The 18,236-nt window shown below is 41.9% G+C and overlaps 1 protein-coding gene across 1 annotated transcript in view; it reads left to right on the forward strand.

The window, feature by feature from the left end:
- ap1g1 (adaptor related protein complex 1 subunit gamma 1) overlaps positions 1-18,053 on the forward strand; it is a 36,937-nt gene extending 18,884 nt beyond the window's left edge. Inside the window, exons 5-23 of the mRNA XM_079998154.1 lie at positions 644-740; positions 7,183-7,259; positions 8,644-8,739; positions 8,857-8,937; positions 9,028-9,126; positions 9,238-9,293; positions 9,415-9,528; positions 9,624-9,764; positions 10,077-10,131; positions 10,384-10,506; positions 10,600-10,689; positions 13,903-14,027; positions 14,219-14,323; positions 14,456-14,600; positions 14,927-15,053; positions 15,254-15,358; positions 15,760-15,920; positions 16,334-16,432; positions 16,869-18,053. Coding sequence (XP_079854280.1) covers positions 644-740; positions 7,183-7,259; positions 8,644-8,739; positions 8,857-8,937; positions 9,028-9,126; positions 9,238-9,293; positions 9,415-9,528; positions 9,624-9,764; positions 10,077-10,131; positions 10,384-10,506; positions 10,600-10,689; positions 13,903-14,027; positions 14,219-14,323; positions 14,456-14,600; positions 14,927-15,053; positions 15,254-15,358; positions 15,760-15,920; positions 16,334-16,432; positions 16,869-16,970 — 1,998 coding nt within the window. The 3' untranslated portion in view covers positions 16,971-18,053. The remainder of the gene's footprint in view (positions 1-643; positions 741-7,182; positions 7,260-8,643; positions 8,740-8,856; positions 8,938-9,027; positions 9,127-9,237; positions 9,294-9,414; positions 9,529-9,623; positions 9,765-10,076; positions 10,132-10,383; positions 10,507-10,599; positions 10,690-13,902; positions 14,028-14,218; positions 14,324-14,455; positions 14,601-14,926; positions 15,054-15,253; positions 15,359-15,759; positions 15,921-16,333; positions 16,433-16,868) is intronic.
- The last annotated feature ends 183 nt before the right edge of the window (positions 18,054-18,236 follow it).

Below are 18,236 nucleotides of genomic sequence, written 5' to 3' on the forward strand. Positions count from 1 at the left end.
TACAATTATAACAAGAGGTCAGATTGTTCAGTTCTTATGAATAAGACAAAATATTAATCGATTAAATTATTATTAGCAATAATGAGTAGTTTATTAATTGTTAACATCCCTAGTAGCCAGTAATTTTGGGAAAACTATTGATTTTCCATAAATGTCAATTCTGAATATTTGAAACATCTAGGCCACAGCACTGATACAGATAGTAGTTCTTGGCATTAAAATCAGGATTCTTAATTACTTCTTTGTTGGATGGAAAAATGAAACCTGCTGCATTTATCCCTTTGACACACATGTCAATACACACCCAGAAGTCCCATTAATTTGCTTTTCCCCTACTTTGTGGTCCATATTCCATTATATATCTCCCCCTTTTTAAATGTTGTGACATTGATATGGTGCGACTGAAATGTCAACTAAATTTTGAGGAGGGGAGGAGGAATAAATACAGTACAAACTCCATCAGTTCATTTGTAAAGCTAGCTGATGCTGCATGGATTATTAATTAACTCATGTGTATGTATGTACTCAAACATTCTGCTAAAAAAATCTTGGATCCAAGTTTACAATTGCTTGATAGGCATGTTTTTCAAACATTGTTTAGTTTACATTTAAATATTTATTTTTCTTTGTTTATTTTTGCCAGGCGGCATTGTGTGCTGTTCATGTCATTAGGAAGGTCCCTGAACTGATGGAAATGTTCCTCCCAGCGACAAAAAACCTACTGAGCGAGAAGAACCACGGTGAGTCGTGATAAAGTTCTCACTGCGTTGTCATATCTGCATCCTTAGCCTGGTCAACAGCAGCACCTGAACTGAACAGCTAGCAGTCTGATGCCCCCTTTGTCTCCGTCCTTTACTCAGAAGCATTTTTAATGATTCATCATCAGCTCAGAGAGAGTTCTTTGTACCGCACAATTAGTTACAGTATGTCACAAGGTGATGGACAGGGTTTTTGAATAATGGTGCTGGTTCAGAAAGGACACATGCTCTTACGCTGCATGCTGTCTATTTCAAAAGCTATTTGGAATACAATGGCACTTTGCATATTTATGTATGAGTCACCGGTTTCGTTGGCCTTTTTGAGATTGAGCTGAAATTCAAATCTAACATTTAAGCTTGCTGGACTTTTGCCGTGATGTGAACATGCAAAGTGATTATTGGACCAAATGACTCCCACAAGGTGGCTGTCCATACTACAGTGGTACCTCGACCTACGACCGCATCTACTTACGACTAATCCAAGATACGAGTAGCAATAGTCACGAAAATTTGTATCGACTTGTGACCAACTGCTCCAAGATACGAGCGTGGAAATTTGCAGTTGGCGCGTTGGCGGCCAGTCACCAGTCAGTCAGCGGGCGACCTACATCGTGTGTGCACATAGTTCGTGGCTTATCGATATTTTTTTCAAATTTACTGTGTTTGTGCTGTGAATTTTGTTTATTTTCACCCTTCATGATGAGTCCTAAGAAGGATGATGGGGGGAAAAAGAAAAAGGCAATGATTCCCATTGAAACTAAGAAGGAAATCATAGAAAAATATGAGCGTGGTGTATTTGGGAAAAATTTCTTCGACATACAACTGTTTTAACATACGACCGTTCCTATAGAACGAATTACAGTCGTAATTCGAGGTACCACTGTACTACGGATCCATCGGATCCATCCTCCAATCATTTTACATTTGGCAACAGACATTGGTGGATGACGCATCGTTTGGCTCCAAACGTGAACCTGTCCACATGTAGAAAACAGGTTGAAAGATGACTCATCAGACCATATTCCTTTGTTTCCATTGCACAGGGCTCCAAGTGTTGTGCTCATTACAGAAGGTTATCTTTCTTGCTGTGTTAGCCTTGGATACAATCCTGCCATAAATTCCAGTTTTCTGAAGCTCACAACATGAAGGCTTTTTGACGCTGGTTCATAAAAGTGCTTATTCAATTCTGTGGTAGTTTTTGAGGCTATTTTCTGAGGCATTTATCTACAATCCTGTCAAGTGTCTGTCTATCCTTGTCATTGAGCTTTGATTTTTGGACAATGAGCCTCTTTGCTCATGCAGTTTGTCCATGTTGGCATATGCTGTCAGGATCTTTGAGACAGTTCCCCCTTGACACAATAAGTTATTGTGCAGTTTTTGAAACTGATGCACCTGCAATTTAGCTGAACTGTTTTGCCTTTGAACACTTAGTCGGCTCGTAAAAACTCGCTATCAAAGTTATAATTTTCAGACCTCCTTTAAAGCGGACACATACTAAATGCCAATCGGCTTAATGATTCAATATCTTTATTTATCACATACATACTATATATATATATACACAAGCATACATATATGCAGTAAAATGTCATTGCAATGCACTTGGAGATTATACACAGTAAGTACTAACACAATAGCTAACTAACTACTAACTACTACTAACTAAAACGTAATGCAGTTAGTGAAAAGGTAATAAACTGAAAGGAAATACAACATAGAAATAAAAGGAATAGACTATTATGTATATACAGATGTGTGCAGTAAAATGGCATGTGAATAAAGTGAGGTAGTGTGTGTAGTGAGGTACAGTATACAACAGTACGGCACAGCAATACAGTCACACAGAACAGCAATCAGTATGCAGCAACCCAGTACAGTGAGACAGTATGCAACATACAGAACAGTAAGGCAGGGGGGCCTATGTGTGAGTCTCAGTGAGGGCCCCTGGTGAGTTCAGCATTGACAGTCCTTATGGCTTACGGGAAGAAACTGTCTGTCTCTCTGTTCTCACTGTGTGACTGCGAAGGCACTTGCCTGACCGCTACTTGAACAGTCCCTTGTTGGTGGTGAGGACCCTTCATGATCCTGTGGGCTCTGCTGCTACACCTCCTGGTGTATAAGTCCTGCAGAGAGAGGGGAGGGTGGTTTCAGTGGTATGTTGGGTTGAATGCACCACTCTCTGCAGGGCCCGCCTGTCCTGAGCAGTACAGTTCCCAAACCAGGAAGTGATGTTGCCTGTCAGGAGGCTCTCCACTGCTCCAGAGTAGAAGGAGGATCCTCACCGAGACCCTGAATTTCTTCAACTGACTGAGGTGGTAAAGACACTGCCTCACCTTTTTCACCAGGGTGTCTGTATGTAAAGTCCATGTTAAGTCCTCCGTGATGGGGACTCCCAAGTACTTGAAGCTGTTGACCCTGTCGACAGAAGTCCCATTAATTACAACTGCATGTGCGTCCTCAGTTGTAATCCCCTCCTAAAGTCCACAACCTGCTGAACCAACGTTCAGGAGGGGGCTCTTGTTCTGGCACCAGAGTGACAGGTCAGCCTCCTCCTTGCGGTAGGCCCTCTCGTCGTCGTCCACTCCATGACCACCGAGGCGAGGGGCACCGGGCGAAAGTCATTCAAGCAGGCTGGAGAGGCGAAATGGGGCACAGGGATGATGGGGGACTTCTTGAAGCAGGACGCATCACCCACTCAGTCAGGGAGGCGTTGAATATCCTAGTGAGCACCGGGGCTAGCTGGTAAGCACAGGTCTTCAGTACTCGCCCAGATATGCCATCTGGGCCCGTAGCTTTCCTGGTATTCACACACATCAGAGCCCTCCTGACGTCATTCTCAGAAACTGAGAGTGCATGCTCATCTCCAGCAGGGTAACTCCAATTAGCCAGCGAGCTAGCGGTGTTGTTGCCAGCCTCAAACCACGCATAAAAGGAGTTCAGTTTGTTGGCTAGGGAGGCGTCCACACTCGTGGCTGGGCAGGGGCTGCTCTTGTAGTTGGTGATAGTCCGCAGCCCCTGCCACGAGCTTCTGGTGTCCCGTTGCTCCATCTGTAGCTCTACTGTGCCTTTCCGGATGCAAGACCTTCGTTGTAAGCGGCCGTGTGAGCATTCAGAGTGCCACGGATGGATTTATCGACCCATTGTTTCTGGTTCGGAAATAGCCGAACTTTCACCGTGGGAACGATGCAGTCTGCCAACGTAGCTATAAAGCTCTTCATTGGAACATTTCCCAGTCGACATCACTCAGATCGTCCTGAAGCATGGCCTCTGAATTGTCCGTCCACCGCTTTACGTCCTTCGTCACTATCTTTCCACGTACGATGTACCGCCTGTAAAAAGGAAGAAACGAGATGGCGGCGTGATTGGATTTCCCAAAAGCCGGGAGCGAGACGGTCTAGTATCCCTTCTTGTACGGTGTGCTACACACAGTGGTCCAAAGTTCTGTTTTTCCTGGTGGCACATGTGATGTGTTGGTGGAAATTAGGCAGAACTTTTTTAAGGTTCGCCCCCGTTAAACTCCCCAGCCACCACCACAGCCGCGTTGGGATGTTTGTTTTGAAGTCTGCACATTTCATATCATATACGTAGGTCCGATAGTGCTGTGTGGTCGTCCGCTTGCAGTGGAATATAAAAAGCTGTGATGATGACAGTACTGAACCCGGGGGAGGTAGAATGGACGGCATGAGATGCTCATCTGTTCCAGGTTCAGTGAGCAGGAGCGAGAGAGAGTCTTAATATTGTTGGGGTTACACCAGCTGCTGTTGATCATGAGGCAGACGCCGCCACCCTTGGATTTCTCCAACTCGGCCTCCCCGTGGAATAGCAACATCGTTGTTGTTATTTTCCTTGTTGAGTGTTGGCACGTAAAATCTCCACCGGCCACTCTGGATGTGGCCGGTGGAAATGTGCAAACGTTGTTCTTTCAGGGAATTTTTTTTATATCCACGAGGGCATCGCGGTCGTGGGAGATCACTAGTAGTAGTTTTCTGTGTTCCCCCCCCCCCCCCCCCCAAGATTCTGATGTCAACCTATCAACTTAAAAAATGCACTAGGTATATAAACGATATGTTTTATGGCCAAATCCACCACAAAATGTATGTTAATCTAAGGTTATTTTCCCAAGTTGGCCTAATTATTTTCCTATCAGTCATGGGTTTGCTTTTTCCACACTTAGGGCGCCTTCACACCTACCCTGTTTTGGTTTGTTTTACATTTACATTTACATTTAGTCATTTAGCAGACGCTTTCATCCAAAGCGACTTACAAGGGAGAATAACATTCAAGCTACATTGCGACAGAGATTAGTGTAACAACAACATTCGTGTAACAATAAATACTGCAAGGTGGTGCTAAGTAATTGTAGGTTAGGACAGGAGGTGCTCACTGAAGAGCTGGGTCTTCAGGTGCTTCTTAAAGACAGAGAGGGAGGTCCCCGCTCTGGTCATTTTTGGCAGCTCATTCCACCAACGTGGAACTACAAATGAGAATAGCCTGGATTGCCGTGGCTGTATGGCCGGCAGAGCTAGGCGACGCTCATTTGACGAGCGCAGCATCCGGGGGGCAACATGTGCTCTTACAAGAGCATTTAAGTAGGCGGGAGCATTCCCAGCAATCACTCTGTAGGCCAGCATAAGAGACTTGAACTTGATGCGGGCGGCTACAGGTTACCAGTGGAGCTCGATGAGCAGCGGAGTGACATGTGCCCTCTTTGGCTGGTTGAACACCAGTCGCGCCGCCGCATTCTGTATCATCTGTAGTGGCTTCACCGCACAGGCCGGCAAGCCTGTTAAGAGGGCTCTGCAGTAGTCGAGACGGGACATCACCAAGGTTTGTAACCAATTGAACCATGGTGCATTAACTCAGTCCAGTTAGTTGGGAGAGTTGAGAACATGCATTCGAACTCTGGTGTGGACCAAACAATCCATCCATGGTCCTCCTGAAAAGTCCGGACTCGGTCCAGTTCCAAGTTAACCCCGGTTTGGTTTTGTTACATCTGAGAACGTAATCAGACCTAATATAGGAAGTAAACCAAAATACAGTGCTTTGTGGGTTGAAAACGGATGTTGATACTTGTGTTTCAGTTGTTCTTATTTGGTTGGAACACCAAATCATCATAATGAAAGCTAGGATTGCATTACACTGCTCTAGGTCTGTTGTTGTCCAAATCTCGGGAACTATAGATGTGAAAGCGCCCTTAATCACTGCCATTCCAACAGAGTCTGTGCTGTCCTTTCAGCACCACAATTGCACATAGATGGATGTTCAAAATTTGTACATGTCTTTCTTTACTATGTTTTGGGCTAGGCCTATAGCCTATACCATTGTTATTCAACAATTTGGTAACATTCAAAGCAATCACCTGTTGTTGCTATTATTTAAATAATTCGTTTTTTTGCTTTAATGTTAGCGTGTTAGTCGACACATTTCAACCTCCCTAGAATATACGGTTGGGATGCTAACCCTAACAACTTGGTTGATATAGAGGCCTGTTCGTGTTTTGGCCAGCTGAACATTTTAGTCTCCCGAAAGTGTCACTTCTGTAGGGTTCAGATAAGTTGGTATTGACTGTATATATATATTAAGTAATTCATTTTATATTAATCCAATGACAGACGAGGGACTAACTTGTCTGTCATTGTTTTTGGCCCTCTAACGCAATTTTGATTCCTTCTGTTTGTGATATCGGAATTGTCTGCTTTCTGCAAAATGGCCTTGTACCTATATTCATAGAGAACATTGACTTCTGGGTCACCTGATGTTTATAAATGCCAAGTTCAAATGGCAACACAATTTAATAGGGAAGGTTAGATCCAAAAACAATTAAATAGCTCCAGAGAGAATGGGGAAAGTATTGATGTATATGTTGCGAAGTGGCTAAAATAAATGTAGCTTGGTTTCATATTTCCACTGTCTAATAGTTACGCAATGTTTACTGTGAGGTGCTCACCTCACCACGATAATTATTTTTTTTTCCTGTTCTCCATTTACTACCGTTGTTTTCATGTCTCAAAGACATACTTCTGAGTAAAGTATGAAATGTTCCATATCAAACACAAATTGTGTAATTTAATGAATTTTCAGCCTTCTTGTATGCGACATTTGAACCTGCTTCATATTTAACTCAAAATATATTTTTTTACGTATTGGCCGAAGGCAGTGGGAGTCTTATGTATGCTAGGGTGTAAAAAGAACATATCTACAGTGGTGATAGTGTAGGTGTAAAAATTAAAATGAGCAGCAGCACATGGACTGATATTGAGGGGAGTAACTATATATTCAAGTGTTCTGTGAAACATCCACATTGCTTTAAAGACTTCTTTCTTTGGCCGTTCTTATTACACTGTTTTTGTTTCATGCATATTGTCACATTTATATATATCACAAAGTAATTCTTAAACTGACGTTACCTCATTTATGGTTACAGGTGTTCTCCACACATCAGTCGTCCTCCTCACTGAAATGTGTGAAAGAAGTCCGGACATGCTGTCCCACTTCAGAAAGGTATGCGCATTTTTAACACAGATAGGGCCTCTGATTGGGCTCTGCATTTGTACTTTTTGGGCTCTCTTCACATTTCATTCTCTCTCTGCGTACATATTTTCTTTTCTTTAAAGCTAAGATAGATCGACTTGTTTTTAGCTTTGAAAGCGGCGTTTTCCTCGTGAGGCTTACTCTGCATTCAAACTATGTCTCAAGTCCGTATTTCCTACCGCTGTCTTTTCTTCCCCCTTGTATCTCAAATAGTACTGTATCCCTCCTTTCAGACTCTTGAAAAAAAAATGTTGTGCCAGAAGGCCCACCCACCCATGTCCATGACTGAAACATTTTGACCTCTCTGAATATGAACAATTTCCAGTTTCCCCTCCCTAACATCTACCTCATATTTTTTCTGTCATTTGTCCTTGTTACAATTCCTGCATTGTGTTAGAATGAGAAGGTAAGAGTACATTCTGATTCCATAGCTGGTGCATGCGATAACTATTAATCATTCACTCAGCCACTTAAAATGTGATCAAAGCTGTGTTTAGTAATGTCATTTCTTGTACTTTTTTTCTTTTCACCTTTGGTTTCTTGGACTTGTAAAATGTTCATTACGGTTTTGTTTTTTAAACGATAAATATTCTTTTGGTCCATTCATCAGGTGCATTTCTTACAATTGTAAAGTTGTCATTTCGAGCTTACTGTGTAACTCATTTTTATCATTGTTGTTGAACACAATGTGGTGGGCCTGTTTTCAACTGATCACCATAGGTGTTATCGCCAGGCACAGATAATCTATAATTTATCTGTCACAGTCAGAGGATGTCTTGTGTGTCATGTCACCTACTGTCTCACTGCTGTATGTTGTGTTATATGCCTCAGGGAGTTTTACAAATATAACTTTGGGGAACCTTGAACAAAACGAAAACTTAAGATACGTAGCTTATTGTAGCTAAGTGAGGAAGTGCAGAGCCTTTATTATGAAAATATAAAACCTCACAGGTTAGTTGTATAGTGTGTAGCTCATTAGAGGAGCTCTGGTGTAAATATTACATACATGGCATTTAACATACTCACAGAGGTCTTTATTTTTTTGGGGTTATTTTACGAGTACTTTTTAACTACTGCTCAATTATGTTTTATAAAGTCAGAGTCACCGATTATACTTAAATAAGAATGTTGATCATTTACTGAACTGAAAGTTTATGTATCCATGTAAGCTAAAGATTGTGAATTATATTAAAGTTAGAAGTAAACATTTATCTCCCTTAGCTTTTAAATACATTTGCTGTTTTAAATGAGCGTTTCAGTTAAAATCAGAATATACGGTACTTAAATGTCACAAGGATTCAGACTTTGAATAAAGTTGAGTTTTCCTTTTCTCTCCTGTTGTGCCCTTCTTCAGCTCGTTCCACAGTTGGTGAGAATCCTGAAAAACCTGATCATGTCTGGCTATTCTCCTGAGCATGATGTGTCTGGCATTAGTGATCCCTTTCTGCAGGTAAGGCTCCACAAAATGACATTTCATTCTTTTTTTTTTCTTTTTTTTTTTTTCCCTTTTAATTAAGAAATGATTATCTTGACGCGTATGTCTTGTCATGTGCTTCCACAATTTTAGGTGCGGATATTGAGACTCCTGCGAATTCTAGGCAAGAGTGATGATGACTCCAGTGAAGCAATGAATGACATTCTTGCACAGGTTAGTTTTAAAGGGTAATATTTTGGACCACTTAAAAAAAAAAAAATTGAACTTTTATTTTTACTGATAAATATTTTGCATAATTTGTAGGTGGCGACCAACACAGAGACAAGTAAAAACGTAGGCAATGCAATCCTTTATGAGACTGTACTGACTATAATGGACATCAAATCAGAAAGTGGACTAAGGGTGAGTTGATTATATTATTTGTTTTTTTTAGGAAAACTTTTTAATTGTGACTTAATGTAATTGTGTGTGTGTGTGTGTGTGTGTGTGTGTGTGTGTCCCGTCTTTTTATAGGTATTGGCTATAAACATCCTTGGTCGCTTCCTTCTTAACAATGACAAAAATATTAGGTAGGTCGCTTAAATATCTGTCTCACTAACAGCCCTGCCTTAATGGACTTAATTTTTTGAAAATCAAACCTTTGATCTTAATTTCACCGCATTTGTGTTTCTGTGACCTACACATTTGCAGATATGTGGCATTGACATCGCTATTAAAGACAGTACAAACGGACCACAATGCAGTGCAGCGGCATCGGAGCACAATCGTAGATTGTTTGAAAGACCTGGATGTGTCCATCAAAAGGTGAGACATCAGATGTGACCGACATTACCCTCCTTCCTTTTTGATATGATTTGGATCTTTCTAGTCCCCCCCCCTTTTTTTTTGTCTTAATACAGACGTGCAATGGAACTGAGTTTTGCCCTGGTGAATGGCAACAATATTCGAGGTATGATGAAGGAGTTGCTCTACTTTCTGGACTCCTGTGACCCGGAATTCAAAGCAGACTGCGCATCAGGAGTCTTCCTAGCTGCTGAGAAGTAAAAACAAAAAACTTTTACACACTTCACACACAGTCCTTTAAAAGCACTACTCAGCTGTGCAGCACTGGTCTGATGTAACTTCCATTTTATTTTATAAATCGAAACCAATGAGTGTCGTTTATTTGCATTGTTCTTGGTATTTGGAAGAAGTATACAGCATTACAATTATGACGGATCAATTAAAATGTTCTTTTTCTTCAGCAACTTGTGAATTATCTGAATTTCTGACCATGAGTAGTTTGTTGACACTGTTGAGCTCATTCATTTTCTGACAGCATCAAAGCTGACTTTTTTCCCCCTTTATTTCAGGTATGCACCCTCCAAAAGATGGCACATCGACACTATCATGAGAGTCCTGACTACAGTATGTATCCTCCAACTGCCACTATCCTCCTTAGCTTTCAATATCCAGTATTTCATTGTTCAATTGGAATTGATTTGCATTGCCGACAACCGTAAGGGATTTGCAAGCCATTCAAAAGCTGAGGGAGGATTTCCTCAAGTGCTACAGATGATGATTTCATCAGCTCTGCGTTACTTTTACTGCAGAGGTTCTCTTGAATTATTAAGAATAAACCTTTCTTTGCCCACTGAAATCTGGACTTTGTCCTTCCAGGCTGGGAGCTACGTGCGAGACGACTCTGTTCCAAACCTCATCCAGCTCATCACCAACAGTGTGGAGATGCATGCCTACACTGTCCAGAGACTTTACAAGGCCCTTCTGGACGACATCTCGCAGGTCAGCGCATCTCCAGTGTAATTCCATCAAAGAAAATAAAGCCATACGGAGGAATACGTCAGGTGAAAGCTTGTTTGTGTCACTTTTCCGTAGCAACCTCTAGTGCAGGTGTCTTCCTGGTGTATAGGAGAATATGGAGACCTGCTGGTATCTGGACAGTGTGAAGAAGAAGAACCCATCCAGGTATACTTGGAATACTATCTTTTATCTTCTATACTATCTAGCAGAGATGTGGACTCCAGTCATTGTGACTTGGACTCGAGTCACTGTTTTGATTACCTGCAACTTTACTTGGGAGAAAATAAATGACTTGAGACTCAACCTGTAAGTTAAAGACTCGTGACTTGACTTGAGACATGACACTTTCATTCACGGAAACCTTGAACCTTTACGCGATTTGCGCGCAAAAAGCTACTTTGTTTGGCTCGGTAGTCCCCCTCATCTCATGTGGACGCAGCTTGGTAGCAGGTGTCCAAATGTTGTCGTCATCCATGCATGTTGCCATCGTGCAAGATTTCCTTATCAAACACAAGTTGGCATTTAGAAAGTTGTAAACAAGAGATGGTGCGGGGTTTTTTTTGTTTTTGTTTTTTTCGAAGCTCCGTGCACCATAATTGGTCCACGAAGCACACCGCTCCTCCATGTTTGTTTATATTGGCTCGCACCTGCAGATAACTTAAAGCACGGGGACTCCAAATGATGTCACATATTGCCGTAAAGCAGTTCTGCCACTGATTTGCAACATAGTGATAGAAAAGCTAAAAAGCCAGACTGTCATTATTTGACTTTTTGACCACATCGGGATCTGCACTTATCCAGCCAATGTTTCCCGATTTTTTTATGACAAGTATAACAAACAAAAAGAACACTGATTATTTATCCTGTACTTATGTTTTACACTACTTTTAAGTTACTCACCAAAATAAGCCCAACTAGGCATTATGAAACCATCCATATTTGTTTACACTCGCGCTAAGACATGGACACGGCTCTCCAAGCAATAAGGGATGCTGCGTTCATGTGAAACTCTGAAAACTCATGGAACTCTGGACAAAAATAAAACAAATTTACTTAATAGCATCTTCAAATCATCAAAAAAAATGTATCTATCAAAAAGTTCTTTGTGTTTATTTGTATTTATTTGTTTGGTTATAAGTTGAATGTTCTTAATTATAGAAACTTGAATAAGATAAAAGTTTTTCATATTGATTTTGAAATTCTGCACTTTTGGAAAAATATCGGTCAAAACTTGGGTAATCAGTGGGCTCGGACTCTCCAAAATCGGGATTCGCATCGGACCTAAAAATGTGGCATCAGTTGGGCTCCAAAAATGTATATAGACGATACAATTTTTCCATCATCTTACGATATATATCGTCATATTGCACAGCCCTAATATTAAATATAAAATATTCAAATGTTTACGTTACGTTGTCAATGTTTACATTACAAGTGTCAGTGTGATGTTACTCGGTACACAAACGCACTCTGGGCATTGTCATGATTGGATGACCTCCCTGTCATTCTTTTTTTTTTTTTTTTTTTTTTTTTTTTTTTTTCTCCCCCCTTATCTGTGCTGTCAGCATGCTGGGCATACAACACAGAGTACTTGTCTGCCATTTGCATCCAGGACAGAGTTAGTCTGCAAGAGGAGTTAAGTTCTCAACCTGCAATGCAACTCTTTATTCATTCTTAAATCATCAAGAACTGCTGCAATAACTCTGTCCTGTGGATGCCCTGTAGAATGACAAGAGCACAGTTTTGGTTATGGAGAGCCACCACCAACCCCCCTCTTTGGAGAACTATTTATCATGTTTGGGTCTATAAACAACTGATCACTACTCCAAGAGGGGGAGAATCACCACGGTGAGACAAATAAACATAGAAACAAACAACATTTACACAAAAACATGAACATTGGATGACATGTATTGAAAAACTGAATTAGGTCCAGGAAAACTGGAACTACAACTGGTCACATGGCCTCTTCCTGTAGAAGTTATGGCAGTAAATGAGGGAGGAAAGGAGAGGAAAGCACCCCAGGTTGCTGGGGTGCACTCCGAGCAGGTGTGCAGGTGTGCGTGTGTGCGTGCGTGTGTGTAAGATGTCCACCGGTGAGTGTACATGACTTATCCCAATTGGTACTGGTATAGTAGGTCGGTATTATGTTGCGGCGCCTCCAAGCAGCCCCCTGTCTTTCAAGCTCCTCGCTACCTGATGTTTGTTTTATACAACAAGAAGCACTCGTTGCCCTCCCCCTGCTTACAAACACGCAGTATGATCAGATCAGATCATCATGGCCCGACTGTGCCAAGAATAATCACTTTCGGATTCAAAAATGTCATTCAATCATTTTTAAATCAAATCAATTTGTGCAAATCTGTTCATCACTTTTTGAGATATTCTGCAAACAGGCAGGCAGACAGACGGGTGGAATGTGAACGTTTGATGTTTTGTCTGGCTGTCACTATTTCGCTGTTTAAATGTAATGGGGAGGGAATATTTTTTCATTGAGAAGAAATTAAGAAATGTATAAGATTTTATAAAGTTACTTGTTTGATTACATTTATTTCACTGAATATCAATAATTCTAGTAATACAAGTTCAATTCATTGTCATACTTTTTGAACGGGTTAGATAGGCCAATAATATAATGATTACACAGGTACTAATAACATGTCTGTCTCCTTATGAGGACTGGATACTGCAGGTAAGACTGCAGTATCTTAGGGGGTGACGACATGACTTGGGACTTGACAGAACCTGTGACTTGCCTTGCCAAAGGAAAAATAACTTTGGACTTGCTTGAGACTTGGACCAAATGTCTTGAGACTTACTTGTACTGGACTTGGATGAGAAGGACTTGGTCACATGGTTGCTATCTAGTATTAAAGCCACGATGATTTCCTTCTTTTGTTTTCCCAGAAGACTTACTGTGGTCGCATAACAAAATCTATGAAATGCAACAACAGCGCGATGAATGTTTTCCTGTACTTGCACTGTGAGCGAAACCTTCGGTAAACACTGAATGCCAGTCAGTGCTGTTTTTTGCGAGCGCAATAATTAATTTAAATTCAAATTTTATGTGAGGTTGCAATTTTCCTGAATTGCCTTGACTTTCCCAATGAATGGCGACATCAACGGACCTCTTAAACTTGTCTGCTTTTCCCAGAGAAGACAGATCCAACGTCACCGGCAGTGTGTCATAAAGTACTGATTTTGCGCTTTTTTTTCTAACTTGCAAATTTTTTACAAATTTCAAACTTCAAAAAACACAAAAACGTTGCAAATTGCACATTTCAAGTTTTGAGCTGAATGCCAGAGGGCCTGACATGGACGCCCAAGTCACTGGGTTGTCAGACTGTTATGCATTTCGTTATTCCCTCCTTGCCATAGGTAACTGAAGACGAGGTCCTTGATGTGCTGGAAGGTCTTCTCGTGTCCAACTTGTCCACACCCGTTACCAGAGGTTACTCGCTCACTGCCATCATGAAGTTGTCCACTCGATTCAGCAGTGTTAAGTATGTTCTAAATACTGTAATTCTGAACGAATAACATGGAAAAATATTTTGACCTTTTATATTTAGCCCTGATTTTTGAATAAGTGTTGAATTTGGTTATAATGGCAGTTTTACTGTTAACTATGTCATGGATTGCATATTTTCTCATTACACTTTAGTTCAAATGTAACTCATTTATCTTTCTACCGAAGCCGAATCAAGAAGGTGGTTTCCATATATGGAAGTAGCATCGATGTCGAGCTGCAGCAGAGAGCCGTCGAGTACAACGCGCTTTTCAAGAAATACGACCACATGAGGTAAAGCTGCAACGTCTTCACCAAAACATTTGAAGTGCAGATCTCGCTAGTCGGTCAAAATGATCAGTGTAGCTTCAGGGGGATGTGTGGTTCTCTTAAGACATCGCTGAGAGTCCGTCTCCCTCTCTGCAGGCCAGCTCTGCTCGAGCGAATGCCCATCATGGAGAAGAGCTCCTCTAACGGCCCCACGGAGATTGCTCAGACCAATGGGGAGGCAGAGCCATCGGTTTTAGATACGAAACATCTGCCGCCCCCAATCACGCAGCCAGCCAACCAGGTGAGGGATGGATGCGCACGCACAAACTTTTAAACAGTGCACACCCATCAACAATTCACAGCCGAATGGATTTTGTAGACTGAACTTGTGTAATGCACATCAGATGGCATGCTGAAGAGGTTGCTAGCAATTCTCATTACGTATGAAACGTCGGTGTATCGATATAGAATCCTATCGTGAGCCATCTCATTATCAGATTGAGACGTGACCCTTTGTATTGAAATCGAACCGTGAGATCCCGACCAATACGCAGCCCAACTGAACACCGTCCTGGAGTAGACATGCAAAACCCTCATCTCCAGCTGTGGTTGTTTTCTGTCCTCCAGGCAAATGATCTGTTAGACCTGCTGGGCGGCAACGATGTGGTTCCAGTCATCCAGACCGCCCTGCCCACCAAGCCAGCCTCAGCCGGAGGGGAGCTGCTCGATCTGCTAGGGGACCTCTCACTATCCAGTAAGAGGCTTGGTTTAAATACCCCCCTCAAAAAAAAAAAAAAAAAAAAAAAAGCCCATCATCGGGTTTGGTTGGAGACGGTTTGTTCAGGTTGAGTCGAGTCATTCATAAATATCCCTCAGCGCCATTCAGTGTGTAGTTGGATCTTTTTATGGAACCCTGTACCCTAATGACCCCGGTGTGCTGCCCCCTCCCCCCAGGTGGCCCCGCCCCTGCTCCCACTCCCTCCCAGCCCCCCTCCCAGCCCCCGTTCCTCCTGGACGGCCTCTCCTCACAGACCTTGTTTAATGACATTGCAGCTGCAGGTGAGAGCAAAACCCCGTCTTTCTGTGCCTCTCTGCTTCTTCTACTTGATTCAAACGGCTATTCACTCTCTAATGATGTCATATCAACTACAAGAGGTGGGATGTCCGGGTTCAGAAGGTAAAATTCCACTCCGGGAATTTGAGCCAACCCTTTTGTATTTGCTAATTGGCACAACCCAGAGGTCCAACAGATGAGTGGAATCAGCGGATGAGTGCATAGTGGAGCAAAGACATGGCTGAACTTTGACTTTTTAAACCTGGAATTTTTCCACCTCTGGGAAGTACTCGGCTCTTATCAACGGTTTGGAATTCCTTTTTGGTCCTGTACCCAGTTTGTTTTTAATAATGTTAAGATGTAAGATGAGTGTCCTCACCTTTTGAAATGTCCTTGGTGACTTCAGGTATCCCATCCATAACGGCATACAACAAGAACGGGCTAAAAATAGAGTTCACATTTGAAAGAGCCAACCCCAATCCGAACATTGCGGTCATCACCATCCATGCTTCCAACTCGACTGAGGCCGACATGACAGACTTTGTTTTTCAGGCTGCAGTACCAAAGGTAAGACGATCATGTCCTTGAGGAGAGGAATACTTTGACTGTTTGATACGATTAATTAAGTAGTTTTCATGGTACAGAGATTGTGGACAGGTTTTATTCGAACAGAATCATTTTAAGGCACATTTAATTAAAATTGTTCTTAATCTGTTAGTAAGGTTTGTTCGGTTAGTTTTTGCGTTTCACTGCAGAAGAGCCATTTATTCGCATGAAAAAAATGTTATTCATTGTGACATTTTCAACATTTATTATTATTATTATTTTTTTTATTCTCTTTCGATGGAAACATCGGATTGTGGAATCGAATGATTTTGCAAAAAGCTCGGGATCTCGCCAAATAATTGGATCAGGCAACTATTACTATTACAATGATGTAATAATTGTGACGGCTCTAACTGTGACTTTGCGTCTGGCAGACATTCCAGCTGCAGCTGCTTTCCCCCAGCAGTAACGTTGTCCCAGCGCTCAACCAGGGAACCGTCACGCAGGTCATCAGAGTTCTCAACCCACAGAAGGTAAACCTTTCATTCCTTTGACTCAGCGACAACAAGACCGCTTAGTTTGAAAATAAATGCAAATCGTTCTCTCATGGTGGAGACGGAATTTAAGGTGTCGGTGTAGTGATAAAAAATGATACCCAATATACATAGCTTACGATTAAATTATGTTTCCAATTCCAAATCGATTTGAAGAGAGTATCATTGATACTTTGTTTGGATGCAACCATTTCCCCGCTTAATATAATTGCCACCGTAGCCGCAATTTAATTATTGTATTTTCTGTAGAATATTTGTATCATGTACATTAGATGAAACGTTGCTAGCAGTTCTCTTTATGAATAATATCAGTAAGATCAAGATGGACTCGCAAGCCATCTCACAGATATGGGATTGAATCGCTAGTGAATCCTGCCAATACCCAGCCCTAATTAATGTCCTCAAATTATTTCAGCAACAGCTGCGAATGAGGATCAAGCTGACATACACCCACAAAGGTTCGCCTGTGCAAGACCTGGCTGAGGTCAATAACTTCCCCCCTCAGTCCTGGCAGTGACGAGCAGCTCCTGGCTCCGCCCCACCCCCACCCCCGAGGAAACTATGAAAACGAATCCTTCACAACGTCCCTTCTTTCTTTTCAACGGATCCCCCTGTGACCTCATCGCAGGCCGCTGCACCTCGAGTTGCATGGGACGCAGTGGAACATCTTAACGCAGGAAAAAAAAAACAAAAAAAAAAACGAACAAAAAAAAAAAAAAACGAGGGGAGAGGGGAAAAAACAAAACAAAAAAAAACAACCCACGAATACAGATGTTAGGAAGACCCTTATTGACTTGTGACATCACCAGAAAAATCGGAGAAACATATCCATCGACTAACCCCGTTCTGTTCACGTTGGAGTTCGATTTCTTTTTCTTTTTCTCAGCAGCGCCCTACCCACAAAAGCACACACACAACTCCACCACCCCCCCATGCATTTGCTATGGTATGCTCCACCTTTCTTCACTCACTAGAGAACTGTTGGTCACTGTTGTCTTCACCCTTGCAGTCCAGTTTCTTTTGACGAATGCTTTTGGGCAATCAGAAATCCCATTCAATCGTATTCAATTTAACATTGTACTAAACTAAACTTCACCAACTCGAAACTCAGTTTGTGTAGCCCCCCCCAAAAAAATTGATTGAACCAGCAATCCAGTTGTTGTTTTTTTTGGGGGGTTTTTCTTTGTTTTTTTGGGGGGGTTGAATCAGCACTTTGTTTCAATTTTCCTTTTTGTGATATATTTCGGAATTTTCAATTTGAGGGCTTTGATCATTTGATGGCAACGGGAAACGCGTGCCATGACATTCAGGGTGAGCTTCCTTGGCCCCGCTCTATTGCCGCAGTGATTTCACTTTTGAGGCGTCGTCCATCATCTAGTGCTGTCCAGGCTACGGGGGCAGCCTTGGACGTGCTTTCCAGATCCTGGCGGTGGGTCTGTATCCCAAATCTTTACAGGAAGACCGTTGTCAAGGAGCGGATCAGCGCCGCGTTGTGCGTAGTAGGATCGCTCGTGTTTTCAAGCGACGCGCTCCAGGTCTACTGGCAGATTTTTCACTCTTTGAGGTTTATTTGTGGCTTCTCCTCCACTGTCAGTTGTTTGGCACATTCTGACATTGTGGGTTTCATGGAAGGCTTATCAGAAACTAAAACATTTGCGGGTTAATTAATAGACCAGTAGATTGATTTAGTTCTTTTGAGATAGAAAAATTTGCTTTTTTTTTTTTTTTTTTTTTTTTTCCTTTCGTTTTCCAAACAAAATGCTTTGTACAAGCATGGGGTTAT

Source organism: Zeus faber (genome assembly GCF_960531495.2).
Source record: "Zeus faber genome assembly, chromosome: 3".
In the NCBI taxonomy this organism is placed as follows: domain Eukaryota; kingdom Metazoa; phylum Chordata; class Actinopteri; order Zeiformes; family Zeidae; genus Zeus; species Zeus faber.